This window comes from Spermophilus citellus (genome assembly GCF_964194105.1).
Source record: "Spermophilus citellus genome assembly, chromosome: 4".
In the NCBI taxonomy this organism is placed as follows: Eukaryota; Metazoa; Chordata; class Mammalia; order Rodentia; family Sciuridae; genus Spermophilus; species Spermophilus citellus.
In genome coordinates, this window is record NC_138185.1 from 130,063,582 (window position 1) to 130,088,302 (window position 24,721).

A 24,721-nucleotide genomic window follows, 5' to 3' on the forward strand; every position below is an offset into this window, starting at 1 on the left:
GTCTGCTTCCTAATTCTGCAAGATCCCTTCCTTTTTTTTTTCTCTCCATCAAGCTTCCACATGTGAGAGAAAACATACAACTGTTGATTTGCAGAGTCTGGCTTTTGGCTTTTGGCTTCTTTCTCTCTTTCTTATTTATTTTTTCTTGTTGTTGTTGTTGTTCTGCTATTGAACCCAGGGACATTTTACCACTGAACTACATTCCCAGTTATTTTTTATTATTAGACAAGCTGTCACTAATTTACTTAGAGCCTTGCTAAGTTGCTGAGGCTTGCCTCAAACATGCTATCTTCTAGTCTCAGCCTGCTGAGTCACTGGGATTATAAGTGTGCAAAACTGCACCAGATTTTTAGCTTATTTCATTTAGCATGATATTCTCTAGTTTCATCCATTAACCACCAAATGATATAATTTCATTCTTTTTTGTGACTGAATAAAGCTCCATTGTGTGTGTGTGTGTGTGTGTGTGTGTGTCCCATTTTCTTTATCCATTCTTCTTTTGACCAGCACTAGGCTAATTCTATAACTTGTGATTTGTACTGCTATAAACACTAGTAGGCATGTATCACCACAGTATGCTGATTTTAGTTCTTTTGAATAAATACCAAGGAATTGGATAGGTGAGTCATATGGTAGTTCAAGTCCTACTTTTTTGAGGGATTTATTTACTGCTTTCTAAAGTGATTGTACTAATTTTCATCCAATGTATAAGTGTGTCTTTTCATACCACATCCCCCAAGGAATTATTATTTTTATTCTTGGTGATGACCATTCTAATGGGGGGTGAGATGAAATTTCTGGTGTAGTTTTGATTTGCATTTCTAAGGATGTTGAACATTCATATATTTGTTGACCATTTGTATATCTTCTTTTGAGAAATGTCTTTTTATTTCATTTTCCCAATTATTGATTAGACCATTTTTGTTCTTAAGTTTTTTCAGTTCTTTATGTGTTCTGGATGTAAATCTGTCAGAAGAGCAGCTATCAAAGATTTTCTCCCGTTGGATAGGTGCTCTCTTCACATCCTTATTTCCTTTGATGTGCAGGAGCTTTCTAATTGGATGCCATCTCAATTACTGATTATTGGTTTTGTGAATTAGCATCCACATATTGGAAAATACATTTGACCTGTGGTTCTTTGGGATTGGCTTATTTTGCTTAGCATGATATTCTCCAGCTTCATCCATTAACTGGCAAATGCCATAATTTCATTCTTTAAGGTTTGAGTAATATTTCATTGTGAGTATATACCACACATTTTCTTTTTTCATCCAACTTTTGAAGGGCACCTAGGTTGGTTCCTGGCTTGGCTATTGTGAATTGAGCTGCTATACACATTAATTGATATGGGTGCATCACTATACTATGACGATCTTAAGTCCTCTGGTTATACACTGAGGAATGGGATAACTGGGTCAATTTTAGGTTCCATTCCAAGTTTTCTAAGGAATCACTATACTGTTTTCCATAGGAGTTGTGCCAATTTGCAGTCCCACCAGCAATGTATGAGTGCACCTTTATCCCCACATCCTTACCAACATTTATTGTTGCTTGTATTCTTGATAATTGCCATTCTGAGTGGATGAGATGAAATTTCAGTGTAGTTTTGATTTGCATTTCTCAAATTGCTAGAGATGTTGAACATTTTTCATGTATTTTTTGATTGATTGTATTTCTTTTTCTGTGGAGTGTCTGCTCATTTCCTTAGTCCATTTATTGATTGGGTTATTTGTTTTATTGGTGTTAAGTTTTTTGAGTTCTTTATATATACTAGAAATTAATGCTCTATCTGAAGTGCAGGCGGTAAAGATTTTTTTCCCATTCTGTAGGCTCTGTCTTCATGTTATTGATTATTTCCTTTGCTATAAAGCAGCTTTTTAAATACTGAATGAAAATGGTTTCAGTGCTCCAATTAAAAGATATAGATTAGCAGAGTGTATTAAAAAACAAGATCCAACTATATGTTGTTTGCAAAAGACTCATTTTAAAGGTAAAAACAGCCACAGACTGAATGAGAAAAGATGGATAATGATATTACATGCAAATGGGGCCCCAAAGTTGCTACTTTTATATCTTACAAAGCATATATCAAACAAAAAATAATCAGAGAATAATAATAATGTTCACATGAAAACTGAAATTGAACATTTATCTCTTGTCATATACAAAAATTAACTGAAAATGGATTAAAAGACTTTAAAATAAGGATTGAAGCTGAAACTGCTAGGGAAAAAAAAACATTGGGGAAAGCTCCTTAACAGTGGTGTGGACAATGGTAATTTGGATATGACCACAAAAGCACAGATAAGAACAGAAAAAATAAACAAATGGGATCACATCAAATTAAGAAGCTTCTTTACTGCCACAGAAATAATTAGCAACATGAAAAGACAACCTGCTAGGAGCCACAACCGAATCATATGATGCATGGCACTTTTTGGTTGTAAGGTGACACCAGCTAGCCATTGAGATGATATGATTATGTTAAGATTTACATTCATATGGAAATTGGACTCCTGCTGTTCACCTTGGCCTGCTAAGGGACTCATGTTACAGGACTCCTGGAGAGTTCCCATTGGTTGGGGAAGGATAGTAGGAGGGAATTCCGGGGGAGGTCCTGGGCCCTGGTTCCAGTAGACTCGGCGCGTGGGTGGACCGGTTTTGGCTTTCCGGGCGCGTACGGAGTATTGGCGGCTTTTTCAAAAATAAAGTTTTGTTCCTGCTTGAGTGGCTCGTGATTCTGTGCCCAGCTAGACTGCGGCAATTGGTGGCCCGTATGGGGAACGCCTGAAGCTTAGATGTGAGTAAAATTGCTCGCCCCTGAGGGAAGGCGACAGAATGGGTGACCATTTCAAAAAACAATGTGTTCTTGTTTTGATTTATTTTGTTTTTATTTCAAGCTCCCTAGCCCTAGAATTTTCTCAGGCGAACTGGGAAAAATGGTTGGCTCAAGGTTTGAAGTTATTTGGCCCTGAGAAAGAGAAAATTGATACAACCATTCTCTGCTACGTTTTTGTTTCATTCTGCTTCAGCTTTGTTTTATCCTATCTTATGGGGTTACGTTACCTTTATAGTAGATTAGAATCTAGTAAAAAACAAACCGAAAAACTGTTAAGTAAATTGTTAGAGGTCCAAACTATGGTAGAAAAAATGCTAGGTCAAGCAAAAGAGAAGGTCTCTCAAGCTAGTCAGACAGAGGAAAATTTAAAGAAAGAAAGCTTAGAGCAAAAACAGCCATCAGGTGGAGAATTACAACAGGAGGCTGCTACTAACTCCGTTCTATCACCAGAGGGCGTAATTCAACCAACAGCTCCATCTACAGCTGAGCGGCCCTCAACTCCCATAGTTGATGGATGGAATTCTGAGGCAGGACCCCAAAGATTAGCATGCCCTGTACTTGAGCAGGCAGGAGGGCAACGAATTCACCGTGCTTTAGATTTCAAAACAGTAAAGCAATTAAAGGAGGCTGTAAAACCTACGGTCCCCTAGCACCCTTTACCATAAGTATGGTCGAATCTGTTACCAACTTGGACATGACACCAGCAGACTGGGCTAACATGTGTCGATCTGTGCTAAATGGAGGACAATATTTGTTATGGAAGGTTTCCAATGAGGAATTTTGCATGGAGACAGCTAGGCGAAATGCAGAAGCCGGTTACCCTCAAAGAAATCTAGATATGTTATTAGGAAAGGGACCTTATGAGGGTCAAAGACAACAAATTGAGTATGATCCTGGCATATACGCACAAATTGCTGTAGATGCAGTTAGGGCATGGAAAACTTTACAGGGGCACGGAGATTTCAAGGTCAATTATCTAAGGTAATACAAGGAACTAATGAACCTTACGCTGAATTTGTAGATAGGCTTATTCAGACAGCCTCTAGAATATTTAGAAATATAGAACAGGCAATGCCATTTATAAAACAACTGGCTTATGACCAAGCAAATCATTGCTGCAGAGATGTCATTAGACCATGGAGACATGAAGATTTAAACACATATATTAAATTATGTAGAGACATTAATGAACAAGGGCAAGTCTTAGCAGCAGTACAACAGGCTTTAGATGCCAGGCCAAAAACATGCTATAATTGTAATCAAACAGGACATTTTAAACGGAGTTGCACCATAGGAGGAGGGTTTAACAAAGCTAGGTATCAAAGGAATAGAATACCGGGTATTTGCCCATGATGCCATAGAGGGAGACATTGGGCTAATGAATGCCGTTCTCAAACCACCATAGAGGGTATTCCGTTATCAAAAAACGGACAAGGACCGAGTGTTAACCCAGGATATCATGGAGAAAGGTATCAGGCTCCATTGCCAAAAAACGGACTAGAGGGCCCAATGCCCTGGGGCCCAAAACCACAAATATACGGGGCAATGGAGGAACCCAGCAGCACCATCAAGGTAGTGCCCAGGACGCATTATCCATTAAATCCCTCATCAGACAAACTAGAGGGAGCACAGGGTTGGACATCTGCGCCTCTGCCAGAGCAGTACTAACTCCAGAGATGGGAGTTCAAATCATTCCCACAGGAGTAAAAGGACCTCTTCCCCAGGGAACAGTAGGCTTATTATTGGGACGCAGTTCTTCTACACTAAAAGGACTTATGATAAGTCCTGGGGTAATTGATCCCGATTATGAGGGTGAAATAAAAATTATAGCTAGTTCTCTAAGAGGTATATCAGTAATTTCACCAGGAGATAGAATAGCACAGTTATTAATAATACCCAGCCTGCATGATAAATTTTCCAGTTGTAATGTAGAAAGAGGTTCCAAGGGATTAGGTTCCACAGGTGTAGATTGGGCTATGCTGTCTTTAAATTTAGATTCTCACCCAATGCTAAAATTAAATATTCAAGGACATGACTTTAATGCGCTGCTGGACACAGGTGCTGACCTCAGCATCATATCTCGTCAAGAATGGCCAAAACATTGGCCATTACAACAAGCCACTCAAATGCTTCGAGGCCTAGGAGTGGCAACAAATCCCCATAGAAGTGCTATGGTATTAGATTGGAGGGATCCTGAAGGATGTGAAGGAACTATACAGCCCTATGTATTGGATCATCTTCTTATAAATTTATGGGGATGAGATGTCCTAGATCAATTAGGATTGACATTAACAAATAACATCAATCCTAACGCGCCCACTACTAGGGCTAGACAAGGATTTAGGAAAGAAAAAAGATTAAGAGAACAAGAACAAGGTATGACAGCACCAATTCAAATAGATCAAGAAATAAATAGACATGGATTGGGTTTTCAGAAAGGGCCACTGAGACAATCAAAATTACTTGGAAATCAGAAAGACCAGTGTGGGTTCCTCAGTGACCCCTGACTAAAGAAAAGATACAAGTAGCCCATGACTTGGTCAGACAACAATTAGCGGAAGGACATATACAACCTTCCGTATCCCCCCATAATACTCCCATTTTTGTCATTAAAAAGAAATCTGGTAAATGGAGATTATTACAAGATTTAAGAGCCATTAATATTGAGATGATTATTATGGGACCTGCTCAATCAGGGATTCCCCAGTTGTCTGCTTTACCAAAAACCTGGCATGTTTTAGCTATAGATATTAAAGATTGTTTCTTTTCAATTCCAATTCATCCCGAGGATAGTCCACATTTTGCATTTACTATCCCTGCACTGAATCATGAAGGTCCTGATCAGAGATATGAATGGAAAGTACTCCCTCAAGGGATGGCTAACAGCCCAACTATGTGTCAAATTTATGTTAATAAAGCAATCCAGCCACTTAGAAATCAAAATCCTGAACTACAAATATTTCACTATATGGATGATGTGTTATTGGCACATAAAGATAAAAACACATTGCTAGAATGTTATGCCACACTTACAAACTTATTGAAAAATTATAATCTAGAGATAGCAATAGATAAAGTATAATTAAATCTTCCAATTAATTATTTAGGAGTTCTATTATCCTCAAACATGGTCCGTCCACCAAAAATTCATATACGAGTAGATCAACTCAAATCACTTAATGACTTTCAAAAGTTATTGGGAGACATAAATTGGATAAGGCCTTATCTAGGCATACCAACAGGAGAGTTGGGACCTTTATTTGATATTCTAAAAGGTCCATCAGATCCAAAGTCACCCCGCATGTTAACGCCTGAAGCAAGTAAAGCATTAAAAATCATTGAGACATATATGGAAAATATGCGTTTGGATAGAATTGATATAAGTTTGCCTTTATTATTTATTGTACTACCAACAAAAAATATTCCTACAGGAGTATTTTGGCAAGAAGGTCCATTATTGTGGATACATTTATCTTATTCTCCTAACACTATTCTTACTAGATATCCTGAGGCTGTAGGACAATTAATACTCAAAGGAATAAAAGTAGCAAAGGGAGTGTTTGGGATTTCTCCCAATAAAATCCATATACTATGGATCAAATTGATGAGTTAGCTAATGAGTTAAATACTTGGGCAATAATCATGTGTAAAACTAGTGTTTCATTTGATAATCACTTACCATCTAATCCTTTGTTGTCTTTTTGGTCTAAGCATCCTGTAGTTTTTCCAAAAATGACAAAAACCCCTATCATAAATGCTCCAAATATATTCACTGATGGGTCAAACAATGGTACAGCAGCAGTAGTTACTCCTGATCAAACTTTTACATTTTTAGTACCCAAACAATCAGCTCAAAAGGTAGAGCTTAATGCAGTATTACAAGCTTTTATGATGTTTAAAGATTCTGTATTTAATTTATTTTCTGATAGTCAGTATGTAGTTAATGCTATAGTATCCCTTGAAGATGCTGGTAGGATTTCACCTTCTTCTACTGTTTTCTCTTTGTTTTCCGCTATACAAAGTCTAATCTGGGACCAAAAAGATCCATTCTCTATAGGTCATATCAGGGCACATACAGGATTGCCTGGAGCCCTTAGTATGGGCAATGAACTAGCAGATAAATCTACACATGACATACATATTTTCTCCACAATAGAAGAAGCTATAAATTTTCATAAAAGGTTCCATGTCAATGCTAATACTTTACAAAAGTAGAGTTTTAAAATAACTAAAGAACAAGCCAGACATATAATAAAACAATGTCAAAATTGTGTGACATTTTTACCACAAGTTAATCTTGGAGTCAATCCTAGAGGACTGATACCTAACCATATTTGGCAGATGGACGTCACACACTTGCCAGAATTTGGAAAATTAAAATATTTACATGTTACAGTTGATACTTCTTCCGGACTTTTGATGGGCTCCCTTCATGCCGGAGAAAAAACTAAAGATGTTATAGGTCATTGCTTACAAAATTTTGCCACTATGGGCATTCCAAAACAGTTAAAAACGGACAATGGTCCTGGTTATACTTCTACCTCTTTTAAACAATTTTGCTCATCATTTGGCATTACTCACATAACAGGAATTCCATACAATCCACAAGGACAAGGCATAGTTGAAAGAGCTCATCAAACTATTAAAATGTACTTATTAAAACAAAAGGAGGGAATTGGAAAGGGGTATATATCCCCCAAAGATAAACTTAAAATAACCCTTTTTACTCTAAACTTTTTAAATTTGGATTCATCAGGACTTAGTGCTGCGGAAAGACATTTGTATCCAAAAAATGTACATAAGCCTAAGGTACTTTGGAAAGATATTCTAACAAGACAATGGAAAGGTCCGGATCCAGTGATAGTCTGGAGTCGGGGCTCTGTCTGTGTTTTTCCACAGGAGGAACAGCAGCCAATTTGGATTCCAGAGAGATTAACCAAAACAATTTCTACAGAAAAAGAAGATGATTTGACTCAAATCCATAAGAGCTGATATCCAGAACTCCAGCTTGGCTATTCTTACATCTGCGACAGTGATCAACCAGGATGCTTTTTTCAATATCTATTTTATTATTGCTTTTTCCCACATCATAAAGTTCCATTTTATTTTTGAACTCATACAGACATAAATTAATGTTTTTCTGATCAGTTTTAATTTTTGACTATGGAGTTTTTAAACATTGCAATGGAGATTTCACCTAGGTAAATCTACAAGGCCTTTACTATTGTCTTATATGTTGTATGTTACATGTGCACATTTCTGTTTTATGTTGTATGTCTGTATGTGCGTATGTCCATATATCATATATGAGGAGCGCTCATAAAAATATGGATCCCAAAATTTTTTTTTTATTATTCACGTGATTTTAATGGTTTAATTTAATTTGGGTAAACAGCTGTTGAAGACTGTTTTAATATGTGTACAAATAAGCAGGTTAACAGATCCGTTTGTTTACTTTCACCTTTCCTTTTCATTATATTTAATATTTCTGTTCAGGATAATGTAAATTGTTCTAAAAATTGTTTTCTTTTTTTTTTTAAGAGTGAGAGAGGGGAGAGAGAGAGAGAGTGAGAGAGGAGAGAGAGAGGGAGAGAATTTTTAATATTTATTTTTTTAGTTCTCGGCGGACACAACATCTTTGTTGGTATGTGGTGCTGAGGATCGAGCCCGGGCCGCACGCATACCAGGCGAGCGCGCTACTGCTTGAGCCACATCCCCAGCCCCAAAATTGTTTTCTTAATACCTGTTGAAATGTTACATTTTTTTCTTTTCTTAACATCATTGTCAATCCCTATTTTCATCCCAGTGCCGGTGAAGACAAAGATGAAACCAAACTACAACTTCTTCAATAATTATCACAACAAACTGTATAAACTGATGCATCAATGAATAATAACTCAACAAGTAATGCTCAATCACTGAGTCGATTTATTTTGGGAGGAAATGGACATATTGATAGATTCCTCCACTTTGAACTGCTTACAAAACTTGCCTGGACTATGTATCACTTGTATGCATTGTGCTCTATTTGTTGATACAGCGAACTATGGCAGTGCTGGAGTATCTTTGCTGATGTGTCACCAGTGATGCAATTTTTCCTAAAGAGCCGTCTATTGACTTGATGTCCTGGCATTTCTGTATCCTCCTCCCTTCTACTAGTGATGGTCTAATTTTGGGGGCCAACTGAGGTGAGGCAAAGAACCTCACCCCCCCACAGGCACCAAGGCCAAATGTGGGGGCCAACTGAGGTGAGGCAAAGAACCTCACCCCCCCCCACCGGCACCAAGGCCAAATTTGGGGGCCAACAGAGGTGAGGCAAAGAACCTCACCCCCCCACTGGTGCATAGGCCTATCCATAGGTATGGCTATATACTGGACTGGTAGTCAGTGATGGGTATGATTCAGTTGCGGTGGTATCAACCTAAGACAGGAGGCTGACGCCTAGAGGTCAGTTTTCCGATGACGGGTAAGAACCATATGTTGAATTGGACATACCTAACAGGCACGGTCCCTAGCCACATTGCCTGTTGCTTAATTAAACAGAAGGGGGCAGATGCTAGGAGCCACAACCAAATAATATGATGCATGGCACTTTTTGGTTGTAAGGTGACACCAGCTAGCCATTGAGATGATATGATTATGTTAAGATTTACATTCATATGGAAATTGGACTCCTGCTGTTCACCTTGGCCTGCTAAGGGACTCATGTTACGGGACTCCTGGAGAGTTCCCATTGGTTGGGGAAGGATAGTAGGAGGGAATTCCGGGGGAGGTCCTGGGCCCTGGTTCCAGTAGACTCGGCGCGTGGGTGGACCAGTTTTGGCTTGCCGGGCGCGTAGGGAGTATTGGTGGCTTTTTCAAAAATAAAGTTTTGTTCCTGCTTGAGTGGCTCGTGATTCTGTGCCCAGCTAGACTGCAGCAACAACCTACAGAATGAGAGAAAATATTTGCAAAATATCCATCTGATAAATGATTATATAAGGAACTCAACTTAGTAGCAAGAAAACTTTATTAAAAATGGGCAAGGATATTTCTCAAAAGAAGCATACAGATAGCCAACAAGTTCATGTAGAGGTGTTCAATATTACTAATTATCAGAAATACAAATTAAAACCACAATGAGATGTCACCTCACACTTATGAGAATGACTATATCAAAACAACAAAAAAAAATGTTGGCAAGGATGCGGAGAAATGGAAACTTTGGACAGTGCTGTTGGTATTGTTAATTAATAGAGGAACTCTGGGAAGAATCAATATAAAAAATTAGAACTACCATATGATCCAGCAATCCTACTTCTAGATATATCTTCAAAGGAAATGAAATCAGTATGTCAAAGAGATACCTGCACTCCCAAGTTCATTGCAACTGTTGTTCACAACAGCCAAGATATGCAATCAACTTAAGTGTCCATCAACATATGAATGGAAAAAGAAAATGTAATGTGTATATTTTTGTGTATGCATACACATATATACATATATACCCATATAATGTAATGGAATATTATTCAGCCTTACAAAAGAAATAATTCCTGTCATTTGCAATAATACAGATGAACCTAGGAGACATTATGCTAAGTGAAATATGTCAGGACCCCAAAGACAATTACTGCATGTTTTAACTTACATGTAGAATTAAAAAACAAAAAGTGGAACTCTTAGTATCAGAGAATACAGTGGTGATTGCCAGAGGCTTGTAGGGGGAGTAGGAGAAATGGGTTAAAGAATAGTTTTGTTTAGACAGGATGAATAAATTCTGGAGATCTATTGGACAGCATGGTGAATCTAGTCAATGTATATTTGCTGAGAATAGGTCTTAAAATTTCTTACCACAAAAACAAAGCAATATAAAACCTATATGAGGTAATGGATGTGTTAGTTTTACTTTGGTAAAAATTTCACAGTATATATATACATATACGTATACATCAAAACATTATATTGGCGCACACCTGTAATTCCAGGGGCTCAGGAAGCTGAGACAGGAGAATCATGAGTTCAAAGCCAGCCTCAGCAACAGTGAGGTGCTTAGTAGCTCAGTGAGACCCGTCTCTAAATAAAATACAAAATAAGGCAGAGATGTGACTCAGTGGCCAAGTGCCCCTGAGTTCAATCCCTGGTACTCAAAAAAAAAAAAAAATAGACCCTCACATTATATTGTGTACTATAAATATGTACATTTTTGTCAATTATACCTCAATAAAGCTGGAAAAAAATAAAATTAAGAGAACTGCCTCATATCTTTCCTCCTCCCTCTCACCAACATACTGAGAAACTACGTCAGCCCCAAAGGGACTAAAATGACTCTAAGTTTAAACATAATGTGTGATTCTGAATTTGATTATTTTCTGTAGAGCACATCACTAGTTTAAGTGATGAAACTCGAATAGAGTGAGATTAGATAAAAACAATATATTTATGCCAATTTCCTGATTCTGGTGTTATATTGTTATTTTGTAGGAGAATGTATTTGTATTTTTTTAAATATATGCTAAAGTATTCAAAGATGATGGGCCATAAACAACTTACTTTCAAATGATTCAAGAAACAAATTTCTTATAAAAGCTCTAGTAGTTTTTCTGAAGTATTTTTTCTTACTTTTCTTTAAAAATGCTGTGAAATAAATCTCAAGTTTAGCTCATTGATTTTGAACTCTATTATTTAAATTTATTAAAAATGATTTAATTGTTTCCTCTCCATTGGCAGGATTATTGGCCCAAAGAAATCCACTTAATAGAAGATAAATATGTACATGATATGAACAGAATAAAAGAAGATAGTTCATTTACTTCAATTTATACACATCTATTGAAAAATGTCCCTCAAATATTTGAAGCAGACATGAACATGGAGTTAAGATTAAGGGAATGTTCACTTCTTTTGCAAGACCATGCATCCAAAATATTTGAATGGGACAAAGTTATTTGCAAAACAAGTAAGCCTTATTTTTTTAAATAAGTAAAGTTATGGTATATGTGTCTGGGTGTCTATTAGTCTATCTGCTGCCTCTATATGTGTTCTCATAAAGAATGAAATACAAGAAGAATATCTTAAAATATAAAAGATATCTTAAAATATCTTAAAACAAGAATATATATTTTAAAACCTCTTCATTTTAAAATGATTCAGTACAGATTTTCAGCTAAACACAAACATGTAGTTTCAAAGATAGGGTTACTAGTACAACAGTTATTAACCTTGTAAAGTTAGAGTGTAGGTAGCAAAATATCAGGGAAACATGGAAACAAGATTTTATCAACTGATATTGAAAGTCACAAGCAAATCCTCAAGAGTCAGGATAAAAGAACATAAATTTCTAAAGCCGAACAGTAAAAAAGGGTAAGAGTTGATTACATGGGCTAGGTTAGGTTTTATAGGAATATTCTGAATATGGTGAGGAATAAATGAAGGAGTAAAAAGCATTCTGCAAGTAATGATAATGATAATTTTTCCTTTTCAGGATTTGTGTACTTTTCTTAATTATGTTGAATAATACTTCCAGAATAATTTTAAGTATTAATGGTGGTTCTTATTCTTGATTTAATGAAACTTTGCCATATAGAAGTCTTGAAAACAATGATACTGGTTATCTTCTATTTTAAATAAATAGTTATAATGTTTAGATATTTAGTATTCTTCTTTGACTTTAGGTTTTTCAAATTCTGAGAACATTTAAATATACTATTAAATTCACTATTTTAAGTTTTCATGTTGTTTTAAATTGTAAAATTTGATCATTTTTTGAATTCATACAAATTATATATATATGTATACCTTATATGTATATGATATGCAGATTAAGTGTGGGATATATATATATATATATATATATACACACACACACACACATATATGAATATACATATATACAATATCTATACACAGTATATATACAGACATACATATGAAGCTTATGTGTGTATATATATATATATTCATAAATCCTTTTCTTAAATAAAATATCTACAAGTAAAAGAAAAATAGGAACATATCTCTTCAAATATTCCTCCTGGTTTAAAAATAATAATTATAAATATATACCTATATATTCATTGTTCTCAGTATGTAAATATCAGAGTTTATATTTAAGTCTAAGTATCTAACTTCAAAGCCATAACCTTTCTATCGGCCATACACCATTGTGCATAGTGCTTTATTTAAGGTAATCATGAAATAACCAAATCTAAGTCACTGAGCTGTTTGAAAAACATGGACTTGTTCAGTAGAGATTGATTGAGATAAAAATTTAGATAGAGAAGTAAGAGCCATAGACATGTCAGGTGGAATATGATATTTCAGAAAAACTAAAGAAAACAGAAGATATGTAATAGTTCTAGTTATTCACTAAGAGTATAACTAGTATTATGTTTATGAAAATCATTAGTTGATCTCAGTGAATAGTTTCACATAATTTCTTTAAACTATTGAAATTTTTCATTTCTAAAGGATATATTTACATATGTTTTGAATTCTGTTTTTAAGGTTATGAAAAATTGGAAAGATATAAGGCATTTCTAGAGAAGCACCATACACACAAAAAGATAATGGTATGATATTTATGTTTTTATCATTTTTCAAAAATTGTATTTTCACAGAAAATATAAACATTGTAATTTCACAGATAAGCACTAATAATATTTAAAAATTATTCTTTTTAGTCTTTGGTTATCTAACAATGATGTCTGTGTTTTAAGTAACTAGCTGGACTCTTCTTTTCACATTCAATTAATTAGTGTTGGCCTCTTCACATTACAAATTATTTGAAGATTCATTTAATGTATAAATATTCCATCCTTTGGTTATTTAGCAATTTGTAATATACTTACTAGTATATCAGCCCTCTTCCTTTAGAAAAAAATAAAAAATTTTATGACCATTATAATTGTCAAATTTAAAAGTCTCCTTGAGATTTTGATTAAAATTATAATATACTTTTGAATTACTCATAGATAGTCCATAGTCCTTTTCAAAACTATGGTTTAAAAGCTGGATGTGGTGACATGTGTATCGAATCCCAGGAACTCTGGAGGCTGAGGCAGGAGGATAGCAAATTCAAGGCCAGCCTCAGCAACTAAATGAGTCCCTAAGCAACTTAGTGAGACCTTGTCTGAAAATAAAACACAAAAAGGGCTGGGGATGTGGCTCTGTTGTTAAATGCCCCTGGGTTCAATCCCTGGTACAAAACAAAACAAAAGTTCTGAGATTACATAATGTTAAAGCAATAAAAAGACTTTGTCTCTCACAACCACACACCTCATTTCAGGTTATTTTTAAAATTTCAAATAAGTTTTCATCTTACGCTTCATTATAAATTACTAAAGTAGTAATTTAAGAAAATTTATATTTTGACAATTGAATTTGTGATTGATACGTGACCCATTCCCTTTCTAATATTAAATATTTTTTTTTTTGTATTTGGTACCCAGGATTGAACTCAGGGGTGCTTAACCACTGAGTCACATAACCAGCCCTTTTTTCTTTTTATTTTGATCAGGGTCTCCATAAATTGCTTTGGGCCTCACTACATTGCTGAAGCTGGCCTTGAATTTGCAATCCTCCTGCTTCAACTTCCTTAGTCAGAGGGATTATAGATATTTCCACTATGCCCTGTTAAATATTTTATTTTTTTAATGTTTATAAACCTGATAGGCAAAATTTTTGATCATTTATGTATATGCCATAAATTGCATGTCTTTTACTAATAGTTTTAATTAGCTTTGTGTTTCTATTATTGTGAATTGCCTGTTTATGAACTTTGATTTTTTTGAGCTTATTTTTATTTCTAAGAGCTGTTTATGCTTTAAAAATATTAGCTCTTTTCAATAATATGTTATTTTTATCCTACCTTCTCTTAACCCAAAAGTGTTTTTTACTATATTAAGTTTTATATTTTCAATTTTATGTAATTTTTACAAAATTCCTTCAGGGTTATTATATTTTAGAAATCTTCCTTTATCACAGAGTCATAGACAAAGTCACATGTGTTCTTTTGTATTATTCTAGTAGTTTTTTAAAACTTTAATTCTTTAATCTATCTGTTATTTATTCTAGCAAGGGCATAAATTGTAATCATGTTATTTTAAGTCCATCAAGAAATTTGTGTGATTTTTCTCCATAACAGTTCTACACATTCTTTGTTTTTATTTCCCCCCTAGGTATTTTCAATTTTCATCAATAATATCAATGTTTTTTTAATCTGTTATTAACTGTGTTGTTCTATTGAAAATTATCATTGCTATATAGATATTATTCAATTGAAGGAGGTATTACTCAGTTTACGGGTTTATCATGCTGTCTCTGACATTTATGATAAGGGTATTTGTACTTTGCTATTAAGTATAACTTTTAATATTTAGATACTTACATTTTCACATTAATAACATTTATTTTTATTTCTAGTTTATTAAACTATATATGTATGGGAGTAGATGTAGATTAAATGTAAATATCACTGGGCTCAAAAACTTGAAGAAATCTCAATGGTTTGAAATTAGAGGGAATGAGTCCACTGTAGTGAAAGCAGAAGTTATTTTCATCCTTTAATCTGTGAATATGGCAGATTATATTGTCAACTTTTCAGAAGTTGAATCACCCTCACATTGTTAGGTTATACTTTTTAAATGCATTACTGATTTTATTTTGTTTTATTTAGATTTTTGCATGTATGTTTGATACATTATTATTTTTCCTGTTATCTGTAGTTAGTTTCAGTACCAAAATGATAATAACCTCAGAAAATAATGTTCTTAGTTTTAGCTCTCTTTCTAATTTAAAATAGTTTGTAGAATATAAAGATATTATTTTTCCCTTTGGACGTTTTATACATAATGCTGAGTGAAGAAAGCCAACCCCAAAACCCCAAATGCCTAATGTTTTCTCTGATATAAGGAGATTGATTCCTTGTGGGGTTGGGAGGGGGAGCATAGGAAGATTAGAAGAACTCTAGTTACGGCAAATAGGTGGGAGAGGAAGGGAGGGAGCATGGAGGTAGAAATGAGGATGGAATGAGATGGACATTATTACCCTATACATGTATGAAGACACAAATGGTGTGAATATACTCTGTATATAACCAGAGATATGAAAAATTGTGCTTTATATGTATAATATGAATTATAATACATTCTGCTGTCATATACAACAAATTAGAATAAAAAACTTTTTTAAAAGTAGCTTGCAAAAGTTATTAGCTAATTCATAATTTATGTTGCTCAGTGGAGTTAGGTTGCTGGAAAACTTTGTGGAAATTAACTAATTACCTAAATAGCAACTCTAGTAAATTGTCAGAACTAATATTAAGTGGGAAAAAAGCAAGTTACCAAGTAATATGTGCAATTTATATCTTTTTAAAATTTCAAAACACAAAAGTCGTCTTGGGGCGTGTGTGGGGTATGGGTGTGTGTGTGTGTGTGTGTGTGTGTGTGTGTGTGTGTGAGAGAGAGAGAGAGAGAGAGAGAGAGAGAGAGAGAGAAAGTATTTTTAAGTGAATGGAAGGTATATATGCCAAAAGGAATAAAAAAAGGGATTTTAGTGACTATCTCAAAGAAATGGGAACAAAAGAGTAGGACTAGAGATCACGGTCAAAGAGAATCTAAACTTTTATTATGTGAACTATTTTATTTTAAATCTGCAGTCTTAAAGCAAATTCTGAATGTCAATAATAACCTATTATAGGTTGTGGGAACATTGGAACACTGGTAGTTATATTATTCATTAAATTTTATGCAAGTTTTAAAAATTCTGACCTTTGAATTTTATTAGATGACTATCAAAGTCTCTTGAAATTACCCTTAGATCAATTAAAACCAACAAAAGCATTAATAATAATTGTAATTAAATATACATGTTTTATTGGACTTCTTAATTGGAATTTTAACATGTAAAAATTCTTTTACTTAGAGTTTTTAAGTTTTTATTTTAAATATTTTCCAGCTTGCAGTTGAAATGGGGACACAGAAGAATATAGAGGTATTCAAAATTTCTGTTTTTCTAGATTGTATGTGCGAAGTATTACATGGGGCTAAAAGAATGCTTGTAATAATATAGATGTAACTATAAATATAGATAGAGGTGCCAGAAAAGAGAATTGAGAACAGGTATAGAATCTTTCTCTTTCTACCTATTTCATATTTAGGTATAGTATAGTTTTGATCATTTTTATACAGGCCAAAGTTAGTTCTGAATTGTGGAGTATTTATTTATTGATTTATTTTTTGCTTTTGAATCTGTTATATGAATATGAAAGGGCTCTTAATTTTTCAGAAGCAAAAATATGAAAATTTTTCTTAGGAGGAATATATTTTATTCTTAATAGATTAACATGAAACAAAATAATTATGTTAGAATGAGTTAAACGTATCTGTCTTATATAGTCATATGAAACTACTATACTAAGAAGAGTGAAATAATTACTATTCTATAATGTTTCCCATTTTTCTAGGGTTGCAACTTCTCAGGATTCAAAGCAAATGAGCTTACTCCATTACCCAGACATTTGGATGCTAAACGAATTTATCTTTTTATTTTAAAAGCCTATGACTTTGATGTATGTAAATATTATTTTTATTGTATAATAAACTTTAAGAATATGATTTAATGAATCACACCTTTACTTAAAGCTATGATAAATTAGGTGTTAAGCAAGATACATTTACCAAAAGAGAATGTATTAGACACCATATTAGTGCCTCAGGAGTCTGAGGATGCTAGTGTTCACTGGATTGACATGTGACCATAACAGGTACTTTTTCCTCTGTTTCTGGTCCATCAGCTTAGGATAGTTTAGCCTGCTACTGTGACCTTGAAATAACTTAATAGAGCCCTTCTCCATAGGCCTTTTGTATGTTCCTTTTTAAGCCTAAAAATATTCTGGGGCATTTTTTGTAGTATCCCTACAGAGTAACCCAACAGAATGATGAAAAGATACTGGTATAGAAAGGTAACTAGGTTGTCAACTAGTGATTATCAAGGATGGGTTGAGGTTGGGATGTTTACAGATAAAACTGATCATTTTTTCCACTACATTTAAATTTTCTACTTTTTATGTCTCAATACATTACATGTTAAAACTCTACTGGTTACGTCCATACTATACTTAGTGGCCTATTTAAAAGAAGTGCTTCACAAAATACATGATAAACAATTTTCTTGCTACAAAAGTTTGCATGATATCATTTTTGTTGACTTTTATTTGAGGAACATGAATTGATATTTGTGGATTTTATTAAAATAGATGTTGAAATCTACTGAATGTATTATTTATAACCTTGTGTGAAGGACAAAAATGATCTTTGAATCTACAATTTTAAACCAAAATTGGTAAATAGATTTAACCTTGTGAACCAATTTTGATTAATTGTCTACTTAAAGGGAACACTATATTTAGACATATTGATGAAGACAGCTTATTGAAATAGATATTTTTGATTAATTGTTGACATTTGTCTTCAGTGAAAAATAGGAAAAATTATGGCATTTTTGCTATTCTTGGTCTATCCTAAATCATCTTTTGCATAGTTACTAGCCAAATATAGTTATTGAGCATATGAAATGTAGATGATGTCACTGAGAACCTGAATTTTTAATATATTTCTTTTAATAAATTTATATACAAATCTGAAAAATAGCATATGACTCAATTATTTAATAATGCTCAATTGTGCAACAAAATTATTAATATGTATTTTATGAAGTCTACAGATTTAATATTTCTGATGAAAATAGTATTTAAATTGAGATATGCTATGAGTATAAATATATATTATAATTCAAAGATCTAATACGAAAAAGAATGTAAAATAATTTATTAATAATTGTATATAAATTATTAATCATTAATCATTATATTAATCATTATTATAATCAAATTATTAATCATTAATCATTGTATATGTTATATACAATGAGATATTATTTTAAATATATTCAGTTTAATAAATAAAATGTGCAATTAAAATTAATTTTACCTTTTACTTTTAAATAACTATTAGAAAGTTTAATATGTACATGGCTTATGTAAATATCTATTTGGCTGTGATAGTCTATGAACATTGAAAACATACTCTTTATAAGGCATATTTACACTAACATGTTTCTTTAATATATTTTAATTTGGTTTCTATGTATCTTTTTTCCCCATAGGAAAGAATATTTACAATCTGGAAGAGTCATTTTCTCTCAGAATCTTCCATTGCTCTTTTGCATGACTCCTTTTGGTGGTGGTTTCTCCATAAATTTAAGGCAAATAAGATTTTTTAAGTTTTTTTAATAAGTTGATTTGTAGCATATAATTAATTTGTAGGTAGAGAGAACACTGATAAAAATGTTTATCTTTTCATAGAGATTAGTTTTTGAACGAAATTATCATGTATGTAATATTTGTAGACTTTAAAAATCCTGTTTAAAGTCTCCTTTTTCAAAGGAGTAAGACTTTCATATGATTTCAAAGATCCTAAATCTTTTTTAATCAGAAAAAAATTAGTGAAATAAAACACTGTAGTGAGCAATAAAACTGAGGATTTATTTAAAATTGTAATGTGCTGATAAACACTAAACAGAAAGTCCACTGTAAATCACTGATATTGAAGAAGTTCAGTTTGAAAATATAAGTATGCGGTTATAAAGAGTCTTTATTTGATTCAGAAGCATTAGAACTTTTGAATAGGATTAAAAGGATAAAGAGGGGATATTTGGGAAATAATAAGAATGGAAATAAGTAGCACATAGACAGTGTTTGACTAGAAGTAAGTATGTTCTAATATTCTTAAAAATTGTCCATGGTACCTTGGTTCCCCCCAAAAGGTGCAAAAGAGTGAAAGTGTATCACTTCCACACAACTCCATACATTAACAAAAAGCCATATGACCTACAAAGTCACAATATTTTTTAATCTATCATACAAAGTAGATTCCAAAGCACTTAATATTACCAGGGATAGAGGGAATAAATACATAATGATAAAATGGTCAGTTCATCAGTATGACATAAGAATACTAAATATTTATGCACCTAATAAAAAGTTCTTCAGAACACATTTAATAAAAACACTTCAAGGAGAAATAGACAAACACATAAGTATAGTTCAAGATTTCATCATCTCACTCTCAGTAATTGGTAAAACATACAGAAAATCAGAAATTACGTAGAAGACTTGAGCAACACTGACAAACAACCTGACAATTATAAAACACTCTTCTAATCTTGCTCACTTTGTGTTGCTATAACAGAACACCACAGAATAGGTGATTTGTAATGACCAGAAGTTTATTGGCTAACAGCTGTGGAGGTGGGAAAGTCCAAAATATAGGGGTCTAGGAGCCAGTATTTGGCAAGGTTCTCCTTGCTATGTCATCCCATGGCAGAGAGCCATGAGGAGATATTATGGTTTGGATATGAGGTGTCCCAGAAAAGCTCACATGTGAAAAAATACAAGAAGGTTCACAGGAGAAATGATTGGGTTGTGAGAGTCTTAACCCAATCAGTGAATTAATCCCTGGTAGGGATTAACTGAGTGGTAACTGAAATTTGAGGGTGTGGCTGAAGGAGGTGGGAATTGGGACATGGGTTTGGGATATATATTTATATCTGGCAAGTGGAGACCTCTCTCTGCTTCCTGATCACCATATATGCTGATTTCCTCGGCCAAACACGCTTCTGCCATCATGTCTTGCCTCACCTCAAGCCTTGAGGAATGGAGCCAGCCTTCTATGTACTAAAACCTCTGAAACTGTGAGCCCTTATATAAACTTTTCCTACTGTACAGTAGTTCTAGTCAGATATTTTAGTCACAGCAGCAAAAAAACTGAGCAAAACAGAAATTGGTACTGAGAAGCGGGGTCCTTGTTGTGACTAACCTGACCCTGTGGTTCAAAAGCTTTTTGAGGTTTTTGGATTTGATGGGAGAAATTTTGAAATGTGTAGCAGTGTAAGCTGGAAAAGCTTTAGTTTGTTGCAACCGGAGATTAATGGTCGATTCTGGTGGGAGTGCAGAAGACCATAATGGTGATAGGACCATGGCCAATGAAGTCTGGGTTTAGAGGAGGGTTTAGAGGAAAAGGAGGAGACTATTGGTAATTGGAATAGAGTCCATTTGGGTTCTGTTCTGGCTGAGAAGTTATCTGCATTTTGCCTATGTCCTGAGATTCTCTGTGAGGCCAATTTTAAAAGCAAAGGACTTCTTAATCTGGTGGAGGAAATTTCTAGGCAGCATAGCATTCAGGTGGTGGCACAGACATTGCTGGCAATTTTTAGCCAAGTTTATTGTGATATTCAAGAGCAGAAAGAAAGCAGGAGGGGGGAGATTTGAAAAACTTGGACTTGAAAAGTGAAAGTAAAATTAAGGGTAAGGAAATTGCAGTTGTTAAAGACATTACTGCCACTAAAGAAATGTTAAAGACTTTGCACAGAGACAATAAGAAGATGGCTTGAGGGCATCTCAGGAACTGGCAAGACCACACCCATCTCAGGCTCAAAGAAGTAAGGTGAAAATTCTTTTGAGAAGAGATCAGTGGGACACCCTTCTTGCACAAAGGGACCTAGGAAGTTTTTTCAACATACTCAGCTACCCAGACACTCCAAGGCTGCTACAGCCATGGTCCCTGGAGGCTGGGCTATTGCTCAAGATGATGACAGACCTTGGTGTCAACCATGTGGTGTTGGTTCTGCAGGAATTCAGGATGCTGGAGTTAGGGGGTCATGGAAGTTTCCAACAAAATTCCTGGAAAGGCAGGCAAGGTGCAGCAAGATTGGAGTCCCTGAGGGCATCCCTTGAGAAGACAGAGTATGGAGATGTGAGGAGGAAGCTAAGTAGCAATGGAGATCCCTGAGATTAAGAAATGCCAGTAACATGGGACATTGTCCTAGGAAAGCTGCAGGAATCAAACAGGGACAAGCCAACAAAAAGGCCACTTGGGCTACAACAAACAAGACCACAGGGGCAGAGCTACACCAGCCCTTTGGAGAGGACATCATGCCATGTGCTCCAGATGGTGGACACAGACCTATGGGACCTGCTTGCCCAGCTGGATTTTGGTCTTGCTTTGGTCCTATCCCTTCTTTCTATGCTTCTCTTTTTGAGAATGGAAATGTTTGTTGTGTACCATTATATATTAGATACTTGTAGATTGCTTTTAATTTTACAGGAGCTCACAATGTAAGATTGCCTTGACCCTCAGGGAAAACTTTGGACTTGAACTTTGAACAATCTCAGAACTGTTGAGACTATGGGGACTCTTGGGAGTGGACTAAATGTATCTTGCATTGACAGATGAATGTGAGCTTTTGGGAGCCAGGGGCAGAATGTTATGATTTGGATGTGAGATGTCCCCAAAAGCTCCCAGGTGAGAAAATACGAGAAGGTTCAGAGGAGAAATTATTGGCTTGTGAGAGTCTTAATCTAATCAGCGAATTAATCCCCTGATAAGGATTGAGTGATAACCAAAGTGGTAAGGTATAGCTGGAAGAGATGGGAATTGGGGCATGGCTTTGGGATATATATTTATATCTGACAAGTGGAGACCTGCTTTCTGATAGCCATTTAAGCTGCTTCCCTCTGCCACGATGTCCTGCCTCATCTTGAGGCCGGAGGAATGGAATCAACTGCCCGTGGACTTAGACCTCTGAAAGTGAGCCCCCAAATAAATAAACCTTTCCTTCTCTATAGTTGTGCAGGCTAAAACAGGAGGAGCTGAACTACTTCCATAATAGCATGCTCCCATGACACAAATGCCTGCTATTAGGTCCCACCTCCAATACCACAAAATCAGGGATCAGGTTTCTAACATATTTACTTGGGGAGACACATTAAAACCATAGTACCTATCAACAACAGAAGAATACACATTTTTCTTGAGTGCACATTAAATATTTACAAAGATATACAATCTTCTGAAATAGGAAAACATCCTAATAAATTTATAATAATTCAAACCATACAAAATGTTTTCATGCAAAATTGTATTATAAAATGAATAACAGTAAAGTATCTGGAAAAATCTCCAAATATTTGGAAATTAAAGAGCATACTTCTCAATAACCACAGGTCACACCAGGAATCAATATGAAAATCAGAAATTATTTTGAACAGATTAAAATTTGTAGAATATAGCTGAAGCTGTATTTAGGGAGAAACTACATTATAATGTATGTCTGTATTTGAAAAAAAGGGAGAATATTCTCAAAAACTGTGATCTCAGCTTCTTTTTTTATTTTTATTTTTTAGTTTTCAATGGACCTTTGTTTTATTCATTTATATGTGGTTTTAAGAATCAATCACACATGCTAGGCAAACAATCTATCACTGAGCTACAACCCTAGCCCTCAGCTTCTATCTTAACAAGCTAAAAAAGGAAGTATGAGTGAAACTTAAAGTAAGTGTAAGAAAAAAAATAATGATCAGAGTGGAAGCCAACACAATTAAAAAAAAGAAATTAAAGAAAAATCATCAACATTTAAAAAAGAATGAACATAAAACTTGAGACTCTTCCAAAAAATTGAATCTCATCCTAAAAGTTAGGAAGCATTACCAAGGTAGCAAATTCAGACAAGATACTACAAGAAAAACAAACCAAAAATTACAGATCAATATTTCTTATGATGAGTATGGATGTAAAAATCATCAAAATATACTAGCAAACCAAATCCAGTAGCATATTAAAAGGGTTATACACCATGACCAATAGGATTTATTCCTGAAATGCAAGGATAATTTAACATATGTTAAATAACTTGATCTAATGGATACTTTGGTAACCCAAATGTCCAACAGCTGCAAGATACATTTTCTTATCAAGCATACAGGAAACATTTACAAAATAATGATTCTACCATTTTGCTATTTAGTTTCTTAAGATACACACACTAGGTTGAATTATATTAATCAAAAACATATTCTGGAAATTTCTGTCTGTGCAAATTTCTTTTCTCCTCTTCACAGGTGTTAACTATAGATTATGTAGTTGAAACATGCTTTCTTGAGTAAATTATATTTGTATTGTATATATATAGGTATATATCACTTCATTTAATTCTCAAATAACTGTATATGTCAGAACCATTGACATAAGTAATCAAGAATTGCTATTAGTGTTATTATTACTATGATAACAGCAAAGAAGTTAACAAGTATGCAAATTATATTGGTAGTTAATAGACCTGGATTATAGTCCAATTCTTGAGTATTTAACTGGATAGCTTTATGTGTAGAAGATAACTCACAATAAGGACGAAAATGAAGGGAAGAATAGAAATGCAGTAGATAAGACAATGAGGAATGGAGGGAAGGGATGGGCTATAGACAAAGGAAAGACAGTAGAATGAATCTGGCATCTGACATAATTTTTCCATGTACATATATGAAAATAATACAGTGAATCCCACCTCCATGTACCTCCATAATAATGGGACTCCAACTAGAATAAGATATATTCTGTGCTTGTATAATTATATTATAAAGGATTCTGCTGTCATAGATGACTGAAAAGAACCAATAAATTTTTAAAAATAATAATTCCCCTTGACATTTCTGAGATCAGAGAAGTCACTGAAGTAGAAGGATTTAAGTTAGGAGATATGTAATTTCATTTTAGGTCTAAGATCTATTAATAAATCTATCTATAAATCCCAAGTTATTTTGTTTGATTATTTCATTACAAACTACCTTAAATTTGAAAATTTGGGGGGTTTTGTTACCAAAAATCATTAATGCCAGCTTGCACTTCTACAGCCTATGTCATAAATGAGTTGGAACTGTTTAATTCACCTTTATTGTGTAATGACTTTAGATGCTAATTCACCTCTTTGTTGCTTAGTAGTGCAAGAATCAGCGTGCTACATTGGCACTTTAATATTGACATTATTTTTATATAGAGATGTATTTCTTCT

The 24,721-nt window shown here is 34.2% G+C and overlaps 1 protein-coding gene across 1 annotated transcript in view; it reads left to right on the forward strand.

The window, feature by feature from the left end:
• Positions 1–24,721, forward strand: part of FAM227B (family with sequence similarity 227 member B) — a gene marked incomplete at its 3' end in the record, with an annotated part of 73,830 nt that overhangs the window by 12,669 nt on the left and 36,440 nt on the right. The window contains exons 3-5 of the mRNA XM_081292869.1: positions 11,549–11,761; positions 17,283–17,387; positions 18,983–19,081. Coding sequence (XP_081148995.1) covers positions 11,549–11,761; positions 17,283–17,387; positions 18,983–19,081 — 417 coding nt within the window. The remainder of the gene's footprint in view (positions 1–11,548; positions 11,762–17,282; positions 17,388–18,982; positions 19,082–24,721) is intronic.